Source organism: Dipteris shenzhenensis, chromosome 16, assembly GCF_047967505.1.
Source record: "Dipteris shenzhenensis isolate YYH24624 ecotype China chromosome 16, Dip_SZ_1.0, whole genome shotgun sequence".
NCBI classification, from domain to species: domain Eukaryota; kingdom Viridiplantae; phylum Streptophyta; class Polypodiopsida; order Gleicheniales; family Dipteridaceae; genus Dipteris; species Dipteris shenzhenensis.
The window spans coordinates 39907810-39919821 of record NC_141611.1 but is presented as its reverse complement, the minus strand read 5'-3'; the positions used below and the strand labels follow the sequence as shown (position 1 = coordinate 39919821).

Genomic DNA, 12012 nt, shown 5'->3' with positions numbered 1-12012 from the left:
ATGCCAAAAAGACGTCATGATCTATGCAGCAGGTCTGCAAGCAATCAAAGAAAGATTGCTGCAGAGAACGCCTAAAAAAGCCAAACATAGAGAAAGTAGGATCACCAAAGACTTTACAATTCCTATATGTCCATAAAGTCCATAGTGCCCAGTAGCGAACCCGAATGAAGAAAAGATGAAACTCCGGTCTGGATGGATGAAACCCAAATAGCCATAAGAACTTCCCAAACGGAACAGATGGGAATCTCGCTCGTAGGCACTGTCGAAGCAGATTAAAAAACTCACGAGAGCATGGACAATGCCAAAACAAGTGAGGCACAGTCTCCGACGAAGCAAAACATCTGTGGCAAAGTGTAGGAGCAATGTGTCGATGAGCTAATAGATGTCCAGAACTCGCCAAAAAGAAACTTGTTGCCGAAGCGGTACTTTATAGGCCCAAAGTTGCTGTAATCTTTTCCTCCACCACTTGGTTGGGCGATGCATTCGCCAATCATAATCACCTCTCCTTGAAACCCAAGGTTGAGGCAAAAGGATTTTATACAATGCAGGCACAGTAATCTGAGATAGCCTTAAAGGACGAGAAGAGGACCCTGGAGAAGTCAAAGTCCAATCTTCCAGCCAGTCCTGGAGTTCCAAAGGAGGAATCAGAACAAAAGACGAAAGCATAGAAGTAATTTTGTCGCCACAAAGGACGATAATGAGAGCCCAATCCATATGTAGTGGCTGCTAGAGAAAAGGGGAGCACAGTACTAGCATCATCTATAACATTAGCAACTGAGGTGATGCCTTTAAACGAGACAAAGTAGGAACGTCGAGGTTCCTATAAAGCCAAGGGAGGCTGAAAGACTTTCGACTAGTAACTGCTTTCAGCTCTCAAAGAATTCCCAAGCAAAGATTGCCGTCCATTCCATTCTAGATGTGAAAGAACATGCTTCTAGTCAAGAAGCAAGCGGGAGACAAAAGGGCAGCCAAGCAAAGTGCCATGAGTGCAGCCAAAAAAGAAATCCCATTGATCGAGTTGCCAATGACCAACCGCAGAAATATTGATATGAGTGACCAGAGTCCTAATCATAAGAGCCCAAGGTTGATCACCTTGCAAAAATTGCAGCAACATATTCCCCATGTGGGCAAGAATATGCACATGAATATCCGTGATGTTCAATCCACCATGCATCTTGGGAGAACAAATGTGATGCATCGAAAGTAGCCTAAGACTTTTTCTGCCATGTTTGGATCGCCAGAAGATTTCCATAAAGACAGACATGAAAGATGTAAGATCTGCCTTAATGAACATGATCAATGGCAAGTAAAATTGAATATATGCCACAAGGATGGACTGCACTATTCGAAGACGAATGTGCAAAGGCCAGGTTGCGAGTTTCCAATACTCAAGCTTTTTTCGAAGGTTAGTCAAAACCCAATCAGTTTGTTGTCGGTGAGTGAGTTCCCACCGCAAAGGGTAACCAGGATGACGAACAAACTGAGTGGGTGGAATGATATCCCTAGGCCATAATAGACTATGCCAGTCTTTGGAATGCAAAGGGAGCATCTTAGACTTCTGAAAATTAACATGAAGACCAGCTGCCAAACCATAAACAGAGAGGGCCTACATCAAGGCACCAAGATCATGGGGCGTATTCTTCGGGGTAAAGAAAGAATCATCAGCATAAGCTTGAGCAACCATGCTGCAATTAGCATCCAATTCGAAGCCATGAAGTGATCCTGTAGCCACAAGATGATCAATGTATTGCAGCATAGGATGAGTAGCAAAGGCATACAGTAAAGCACTGCAAGGGCATCCCTGGCAGACCAAACAACAAAGAGTCCACTCATCAGAGATATCCCCAGAAAGAATGCAAGCCGCATTGCTATCTCTGTAAAGCCAGTAAATAACGTGCTGCATTTTTTGTCCAAACCCCAAAGCTCGCATAGTTTGCGAGATGAAATCCCATTGAACTTTGTCAAAGGCTTTTGCAATATCTACGTGAACGATGGTATATTTGCGTATTTCCAAGGAATCCAAGAGCCTAAGTACTGGTTTGGTTCCGAAATTATCCCCCAGATACTGTGGTCCTTTCAAGATTATTAAAAGAATTGGATCAGCTGCATATAAACTAGAATTGCCTCCTGATGTTAAAGTACATCCAGTATTTCATGTCAGTAGACTGAAAGAGTTACTCGGTGCGGATGATCAACTTGTTTCTCCTCAAGAAATAATAGAAGTTACAGATTTGACTTTTATTCCACACGAGCCTAAGAGTATTCTTGAATTTCGTGAAAGAAGGATTCGTAATAGTCTTAGAGGAGGGGAAGTATGTCATGTGCATGGATTGGTATTTGACGTGTACTGGGTACACAAGACTATCTCAAGTAGCCTCGGGAGGCTTAGGGCTAGGCAGGCTTGATTCTCGGGTTGAGTGGAGGGTACGAACCAGTTAGAGCTCTTTGCTATTTTGGCGATTGGGGCCCAAGTCTATATAGGGGGCCCAGAGGTTCAGCCGATGGGAGCAAGTCTCGTTCCCAGGTGCTAGATCTGATCCTGGATTGAGTCGCATTCCATAGATGTCATGGTTGGGTGGTGAGCAGCCTGCTCACGTTTGGTGTGTTCTTGTGTTTGTTTGCAGATCAGAGGTTTCAGGAGTGTTGGGGACGTGTCAGTCACCCGACCTAGAAAAGGCCTCAAAATCAGCAACAACTGATAGAAATCAGCTAGAAGACAGTTCGGCCCACTTTCTGGTGACTGTCTGCAACCCGGGAAGCAGTAAGATGGGTCGCCTCTTCTCTTGGAGCCCATAAATAAGTGAAATCAGCATGTAGAAGAGTTCATAGAGCCGAGAAAACAGCAAAACCAGCCTGAAGAGAACTTGCTTCACAATTTCTTTTGTCGATTAGTCTCTCCGGTTGAAGCTCTGTTGAAGGATCATCTTATCTTGGTTTTCTCTGTCAAGGGGCTTATCTACGTGGATGGTTATACTAGCAGTAGTGTGTCCTTTGTGGCTCGGCCTGGACTCTTTCTATTGAAGGCTGGTTTTTGCTGCTAGTCTTGAACTCCTACCTTATCAGAGGAAAGCATTTCTGGTCGCTTGTGTTTACATGAAGGCCATCATCCTCCATGGCGCTGAAAATGGTCTAGTAGTACGTTGCGCCCTCTAAGAGCACCCGTGCCATTTCCGCATGGATGAGGGCAACCGGTACCGTGCTGTTTTGTTTCGTCTGAATACTTGCGTCAACAAATGGATCTGCTGCTTCGTGCCAATTCTGGTCCATAAATGTTGTCACTCTATTTTATTGACGATTTGCACGGGTTTATGGCTCTCAAGGAGGTTACGATTGTGTCTCCGAATTCCTGGAAAGTTCTTGTTATGCCGTTTCTGTAGGCTGAGTCGTTGACTCTTGTAGAGATGCTAAAGTGACAAAACTTTCAAAGCTACGCTTGTGTATTCTGCAATTTCTGTTGCTAAGCATCACGGCTATTCCTTCTATTGTTTTGCAAGGTTACTTGCTGTTGTACCGCTAGGAGCTACAGGTTTCTATTGGAGGAGCTCATTACAATTGCGTGCAACTTGTCGTTGAAATGCTAGTGTTGCAGAAAGTTTGTAAGAAGGCTGGTTGGAAGCTCTTCTACAGCTTTCGGTCTCTCTTGTTATGCACTGCGGATGAAGGAAATCTCCCCCGCGACCTTTGTTTATGTTCATTGTCATCTCTTTTTTAACAGTGCCAAAGATTATCTCTAAGGTTAGAAGGGTAGCTTATGTGTTGACACGTGGCATGGTGATTGGAACCTTAGAAAAGGCTTACTCTAAGGTCTTATTGCTGGTCAACCATTAGATTGACCAACCTATTTCTGCCCATTTTTTCAGCATTCCTTCTACCCTTCGTGGCCAGCACTAAGTGACTCCTTACCCCTATTTTTCCTACCTAGTGCCATTATATTATTTAATCCCTTGGACCCTAATAACTCTTTTTTCTTAAAGGCTCTTTTTTTCTAAGGGTAATCTATGCAGCTCAAGGTAAAATATTGTAGAAAGGGGGAGTTATTCTTTACTTCTTTGGCATCAATGGCCCAAGGTATTTTTTGGCAAGATAATTTCACACATGGCGAAAAATATTATTCATCGCTTGATAACCAAGAGGCATTTTTGCCATATTTCCATGGGAGAAGAATGATCCAGAGAGTGCACTTTCTTGCTCACGTCTTCATCTTTTTGCTCTATAGACTCGTTCGTGTTGTTGATGAGATCTCAATAGCAAATTTTTTATGGGAGTCTATGGAGAAGTCTCTTTCATAGTGACGTGTATTTTTGACTCTTATTATGTGTGTATCCTCCTTCACATGATATCTCTATTGTACAAGAATAGACACTGCCATGTCATATGACATTGGTAAGACCTTCCTTTAAAATCATATATGGATTTATGTATGAGATTAGTAGAGACATTGATGCTGCAGGATGCATTACGTCTATAGAGTCATTCTCATTAATCAACACGCTACCTCATTATGTAGTGAGTTGCCATGTCTTCGTTAATAATCCAAAACCTGTAAAAGCCTACTACTGATAAAGGCTTTCCAATTGTATCATCTGATGTTAATGCAATACTTCACCCGTTCCGTATTGAGGGGGAGTGTTGAGATTTGTAGATCACTATGATAGGAGTGGTTTAATCTATTTCTGTATGATTGGGTGGAAATAGATATTGGATGGGGTGTTTGGATTACAGGATGAGGACTTTGTTCCTACATAGTGGGTGGACATGCCCTTGTATTGTGTGCATCACCTTAGCCCTCTATTGATAGGGCTGATAGCTAATGCAATCCTTAAGTGTTGGCTCATGTTATGTGGTTTTGCCATCTTCTTCATCTCTCCTTCCCCCTCTCTCGTGAGCTTCTGCACTGCACTCTGTGGGGCCTCCTTCTTGGCCATGCCTTCGGACGACGAGCTGAACACTTTGGAAGATTTCATCTTTGCGGTCAATGGGCATGACGCCTGGAGAGAGAGGGACTTCCAGGGTCCTAGCTGCCACAGCTTGTGTAGAAGGGGTTGTCTTGGGCGAGGCTTTGGCCCTGTAGTCTGCTAAAAAGGGGAGGATTCCTGCCCTAGCTTAGGGGGGGACATGCCCTGCCCCTAGGAGAAGGTTGAGACTCGAATGGCAATGCTGCGCTCTAACCTGGGGGCCTGGGTCGAGGTGCATGCTGAGTGAGAAATAAGGTTGAGACTTGAACGACAATGTTGCACTCTAACCTTGAGGCCTAGGTAGAGGTGGACACTGAGTGGCTGACGAGGCAGATGGAGGGGACGAGCATTTTTCGAGCAAAATCTTCCGAGCGTCCGAGCGAAGGAAAAAAAAAGCTTCCAACTATGCAAAAATATGACAAAAATGGATCAGAAGAAAACATAGTTTCACTTAGAAATATGAAAAGTATTATAGGAATGCCTATTTTATACACGAATATTTATGTGAATCTTTGGGAATGGTGAGAACATAATGGGATGGCTTTTGAAGAAACCCACATGTAGAGTAGACTTCTCTATGAAAATTCCCTTATGATCCTTCTTACAACTTTTTACTTAATAGGGGGTGACATTGAAAAACCTCTCTCACCCTATCTTCATGAAAGGGTTTCTCCAAAGAAAACTTATTGAAGCAAGCCATCAAGGTAGTTTCGCCAGCGAAACCCCTTTGAACAAGGTCTTTCAAGGTAGTTTCGCTGGCGAAACTACCTTGGACAGCACTTTTAAAAGTGACATAACTTTCACATCCAATGTCCAAATATAGTCATTCAGCCACTCAAATTGATCGGAAAACCCCATTTGAGCACATCTATGGGGTTATATTTTGGAAAACCTTGCATATATAGTATTAAATATTACATGTATTTTATGAGAGTGATATATAAGCCCAAGTTAATACTTATTTACAGTAATTTAAACTTCTGTAAAAACATGTCCATAAATATATTGTTATTAATACTATAAAAATACTTGAAAGATATTGCCATATGATATAAATGTGTTTAATAAGTAATTATTTATGTATAATATTATTATGTTGAGAGTGATTATGAGGGACGTTTCTTAAATGAATTATTTTTCAATACTTTTTTAAGGTAATAACAAGGGTACAAAGGGATGTCTATGAATAAGAAGATTTATGTTATGTAAAAATGAATGAGTGACTAGTTTGTATATTTTTATGATAAAGGGATCTAGTTCTAATGAAAATAAAAGTGTAAAAACCATGTTTCCTAAAGAAATACTATTTTTAAAATCTCTTGAAAAACACGCTCGTATAAACTTGCTCATAGGTTTTTGCTCGTAAAGTTGACGCATCCGCAGATGGATGGAGGAGGAGAAGTGACGGCTGCAAGTTGGCAGTGTATGGAGGAAGAGGCTGCAATAGCAAGAGGAGGGGGAGTTGAGGAAGAAGCGGAGGGGACGGGTAGTGAGGGTGATCTTGAGCTTCAGTATGGTAGCAACGAAAAGGGGGCGGAGGAGGGGAGTGGAAGGAGGAGGGGGAGGTGAGGAAGGGGATCAAGGGTTGGAGGTAGGGGAAGGGGGGGGGGGGGGGGGGGGCTGAGTGGCGTGGGTGGTTGGGAGAGCTGGATCTACCGGAAGATTGAAGAAGACATCCCCCTCAAGTCTCTAAGGTCGACCTGAGGCACTCTCTCAGCCTGCTCCTCTGGTGGCATGGGGGTTGGCAAGAGGTTCATACCTGCCTGTTGAGCGCAATGTGCCCGGTGTTTGCAGTTCTTCGTGCATGCTTGCACGGTTTTCTTCAATCTACGCGAGTCCAAGCCCCATCGGAAGGCTCAACCGAAGGAGTCTGCGTCGTATGCTGCTGTCTATATGGGGGTGGGGGTCTGGCTGCATGGCGCTCCCACTGTTGTCTTGTACGTGCCATTAGCTTTACCTATATTGCGTGGCCAGGCTCTCACAAGGTGCCCCATTGTTTGCAGCGAAAGCACTGCTAAATTTTTGTATGGAGCATCCAAGTTTAGCAGCGCAAGAGTACTAAACTTGTATGCAGCATCTAAGCCCTCATGAGACTAATAACTCACTGCCCAGGAGGACAGGTAGGCTGGAAAGAAGACTGAGGTTGCATTAAAAGCAATCCATCCTCGAGACCTGCACCTACTGCCAACATACCAAATGCTTAGTTGGATTTGTGAGAGGTTTGAGCACCTTGCAGACACATGTGCCCTTTAGAGCTAAAGGTTTAACAGGATAACTTGTCTTATTTTACTGTCAAAGATGTTAAGAAATGCATTGCCTAAGTCGCATCACTTGAGCTCCTAGCTATCAGCCTTTCAAATCAAAATTGAGGTCTCACATTCCTTTCCCTTTGAAGTATGCAAAGACCAAGATAGCTCTGATAACAGTAGGGAAATGAAGGGAAACCAGATGGTGATAAGATGGGACGGCTATGCTTATATTGTGATAATTTATTCTATTTCTAGTGGTATATTGGCCTACCTGCTAGCCTTTGCTTGAGAAAGTGTGGAAGAAACATTGTTGTTGCAAAAGTAGTTTTAGCTCCACCGAGAGAAAGGGACTACTTTTGGTAGGCCCTCTCGTCAATTGCTAGCCTCCACCTTGTGTGAGTCTAGCATTCACCTCCAGGATTTTTTTACAGGGACTCAGTACACAGGCTTTTTGTATAAGTGGACGCTCATGTATGTGTGTGCATGTGCAAGTGGATCTGCTTTTACAATGGTCTGCAGAACTTTTGGGTACTCATGGTATCCTGGGGTTTGATGTGATAGCTAGGCTGTGCTATGCATGAATGTGATTGATGGTTCTAGCATCGTCGCTGCCTAACTTGAGAATAAAAACTGCTTTGTTCATTTAGCTTTTAACTCTTCATGGTATTTGCCATTTTAACCTCAAGCTGTATCTGGTTCTTCTTGCCAACCTTTCAGTTCCATCTGCTCGATATGTCTTTCTCGTTCTTTCTGCTGCAGTAGGAAAGCTCTGTTTTCATGTTCCTTAATAGTTGTTGAGTTAAAGGTAATGGAGACCCTAGGGTGCCTATTCATAATTTGAACCAAAGTTTGAATTTGCAGGTTTTGCATGGTGATGCTGTTTTAGATTCTGGTCAGGTTGGTCCACTGCATTCTTTAATATATTGAAAAAGATTAGTAATCTTGATTCGTACTCTTCAAATGTTATGCTTGTTGTGGACAAATAGCAGAATGCTTGAATATTACTGTGATTCGGCCAGGGTTGCACAATATTAAGTGGAGATGTGGTGCTGCGTAAGTTAGCACAAGAACTGGAACCAACACATGCTGTTTTTTTGGTATCCTTGCTTCCATGTAAAAGTTTCTTCGTTGGGGATGAGTTGAGTCTGACGAGTAAGTTATGATATTTAGGAAACGGTCTTTCAAAAAAAAAAAAAGTAGAACTTTACAACTAACAGAGACGTTTCAGTGGAATAATTTATGTGATGAGTCTAAGGACTGCTTTTAGCTTCTTTGTTTAACTAAGAACACATGTGGCCCCTTTCACATCAACGGCTGGCTGGAGTGTCCCAACAGACCAATTGAGAAGGGAATCAAGTAAGGGATTTTAATATAGTTTGGTGTAAGGCCTTTACCTACAAACAGACTAATGTTCCTGGAGTTTTTGATCGGCCGCCTTCAGAACCCGATGCAGTACTTTTAGAAGAGATAGGTAAATGTGGCTTTCTAACCTAAAGATCTTTATTGTCGAAATGAACCAAGAACTTGTGTCCTGAATCTCCAGTTTTTTAAAATAATCCCTGAACAGTTTGGAGCTCAAATTTTCTGAATCATTAGATTTCAGAAACAGTTTTACTCCTAACTTTGGATCGTCTTTGATTGTGGAAATTATAGTTGTGTTCAAGGATGGTAGCTGGAAAATTGTGAAGCCACAGATTCTTCACTCAATAACAGGTGGTTCCACTGCCATGGTACTTGTTTTGATGTTCATAGCTTTTTGGTGTTGCTACAAAATCGAGTTGATGATCATGTTCTTACAGTGGAGTTTTACCAGCAGTACGTACATGTTCCAAGCTTTTCAAGTGGAATTTCAAATTCTAATTACTGCAAATCTTATAAACCATTTGTAGCTTTAGGATTATAGGTTTGAATTTTAATTCTGATATATCTTATGGGATTTCTTCCGAGGGGCCTAGGTGCAGCAATATATTGCTTGTGTTGCAGATTGTATTTAATAATGGTTCTTAATGTATTTTCGAAAGGTTGTCCTTCAAATATACCATAAGCATTATCAAGTAGTGGACTTGTTTTCAAACTGGATAGGGGTCCTCTTAAATGAGGTGAATCAGATACTGCAGGCGGCTCCAAACTGCCCCCTCCCCCCCCCGCTCCTTCTTCTTCCCTTTTCTTTGGATATAAAAATGGTGCAGAAAGGGAGAAGTGAAAAAAATCCAGTACACAAGGAAAAGAGTTTCACCTACATGGGGAAAACACTGAGCTCATCTTTTGCTCCACCATAGTCATAGCATTCAGTACCTTCTTGACTGTGACATTGTTTAAGAAATGACTTCCCACTAGATTCACATGAATGTGCAAGAGCTAAAAATACTGTCCTTCAAAGAATAGAAAACACTCAAGGAAACAATATTTGCACACTGCATCTCTGCTGCACTGAAACAGACTGCCTATGCCCATTGCCCACTTAGTGGCCCCACCCCTTCAGGTTTTCGCATTTTTATCTAGTTTTTCTAGTCTCATAGACCCTCCGGTCTTTGAAGACTCTAATAAACTCTCTTTTTTTCTCTCTTTCTGTCTCCCTCTCTCGCTTCCCCCACTCTCTGCATTCCTCACTACTCCTGCCTTTCTTCCACTAGTCTCCCTCTTCTTTTCCCTTCTAGCCCCCCTCTTCCTTACAGCATGTGAAACTTTATTGTGGAAGCCTTTTTAGTGGACTGTTGGTCATATGTTGTGCAAGATGATGCTCTATGGCTACTTTTAAAGGTGTCCTTAAATTCACTTGTAATTTTTCCACATGCATATAGAGCTGTTATGGTTGCATAGGAGAAAATTTGCTTCATACTTCAGAGACTTATTTGTCCTTTGTCATGCATAGAGTGGTGCGGAGTCCAAAACATTACAAGATGCTACCCTTTCTGGTTGACATGACATATACTTAAATGGAAAGAAAAACAGTGGTGGCCTTTTCTGAAATTCACTTATTCTCAAAGAGTGGCTAGACAAATGTTGCTTGCATTGTTGTACTGTTGCCATGTGAATTTGAATTTAGGCAAATGGATTTAGAGTCTAAAGGTAATGTGGTTTTCTTTGGCTATTTGCTTAATCGGCTTATGGCTAGGCCTGGTCAAAATGCTGCCATTCAGACCAATCTCAAGGATGTATGACGATAAAGCTCCTGGTATTTTATTGCCTTTCCTGCAGGAGTTGAAACAACAGCTGCCATGCATGACACAACGGGAGGCATGGCTACGAAAATTGCTGAAGCTGCCACCATCGCCATGTCTGGAGTCGACGTTTATATTGTAGAGGTGTGATGGTCAATTGCAGACACTAGGAGCACCTATTGATCATGTTATATTTGCAGACAGTACAGAAGATAACTTAGGAAGGAGCATATTTTTCTTGGGTTGCATGTAAAGAGTCGAAAATAAGTTCCTATATGACCCTCTCTTTGCAACAAAACCTTTTCTGATCAGCCATTGTATAAAATGATGCAGGTGGGAACTGATCATGCTTTAGAGGTTCTCAATTATGATTCAAGAAGAACTGGCCTGAGCCAGAGTTGGGTCGGAACCATTATTCGGGCTGCTAATTAAGACCTGAGACTTGTGATTGCTGCACACTTAAGTAGACTGTCTGCAATACGATCCATGCATTCGAGAAGCAATTTTTGGTTTATCTTGAATAATATTTCTGCGATTCTTTTTCCATAGGACAATTTAATCTTTGATATTCGATAAGAGAATCTTTCCAATGTATTTAAACTGCATAGATGCGCGGCTTAAGGGTGATTTGAACTTCATATCAAGCTTTATAACAAAGCAAAAGGTGATGCTTTTTGGGCTCATGGTCTACTCTTAAATTCCCAATTTTCAAGTTGCTACAATATGAACCGCTAATCCATCAGCTTAGGAGTGCAATTGTGAAGCGTATCACATGCTTGATGGTCTCCAATGGGAATCAAGTGGATGCACACGTATACAATGGTTGGCGAAAATCTTTTCATTTGATACTTTTTTATGTCTGCAAGGTGACGTATGCAGATTGGATGTCTCTAAGTGTACCAAGTGGCTGTGCTCTTTTAACAGCTCAAAGAATATTCAACAGATCATACATGGAAGTCACCACGTATAGTGAGAAGCCTCTCTAATAATATCTTTAGTCAGTTAAGGGCAGGTTATTTTCACAACAGAAAGTTGCAGTCTACAATGGTCAAGCATACCAAAGGTTAGGGAAGACTCATCAATTGTAGCAATACAAAAGATCTTACTTGAGCAAAGCTTGTAGAATTGTAGTTAGCTTGTTGCTCTGTTTTTTTAAACTTGGAAGCAAGAAGTAGGAGGTCATTTGGTTCAGTCATGTTCACAAGTTTGATTTGCAATAATAAAGTACAAGACGAATAGCAAGGTGAATATGTGATAAAATATAAATGTTATAATATGTTTTCAAGGAGCGACGTTATGAAAGAGTAATTATTGCGAAGGAAAAAGAACTATTAGCAAAGTAGTTGATGCAATAGACCTTGTTCCAACTGCACTTGTAAACTATTTCCAAGTACTTGTATGCAATATACCTTGTTGTCGCAAGTGCCTTTATCAACTCTATTTGTCATTGGAATTTACTTGAAGGAGATAAGAGAGTACAATCTTTTATTATTCTTGAGAATTTGAAATCCCTATGCTCTAGTGCTACAAATAGTATAAAATTCTCGAGCCCAAAGAACTATAACTTGTGAATAATAAAATAAGCATACAATTAAGCAACATGATGTTTGTTTAAAGAAATTTATATTTCATGCACATGATTTGGAC

The 12012-nt window shown here is 41.6% G+C and overlaps 1 protein-coding gene across 1 annotated transcript in view; it reads left to right on the top strand.

Moving 5' to 3' along the window:
* The window catches only part of LOC147892944 (Amino acid kinase family protein), a 64390-nt gene extending 53373 nt beyond the window's left edge, over window positions 1-11017 (top strand). Inside the window, exons 7-12 of the mRNA XM_087387244.1 lie at window positions 8066-8101; window positions 8224-8301; window positions 8609-8675; window positions 8858-8917; window positions 10403-10509; window positions 10699-11017. Of these exons, the coding sequence (XP_087243370.1) occupies window positions 8066-8101; window positions 8224-8301; window positions 8609-8675; window positions 8858-8917; window positions 10403-10509; window positions 10699-10797 (447 nt within the window). The 3' untranslated portion in view covers window positions 10798-11017. The remainder of the gene's footprint in view (window positions 1-8065; window positions 8102-8223; window positions 8302-8608; window positions 8676-8857; window positions 8918-10402; window positions 10510-10698) is intronic.
* Window positions 11018-12012: the final 995 nt, after the last annotated feature.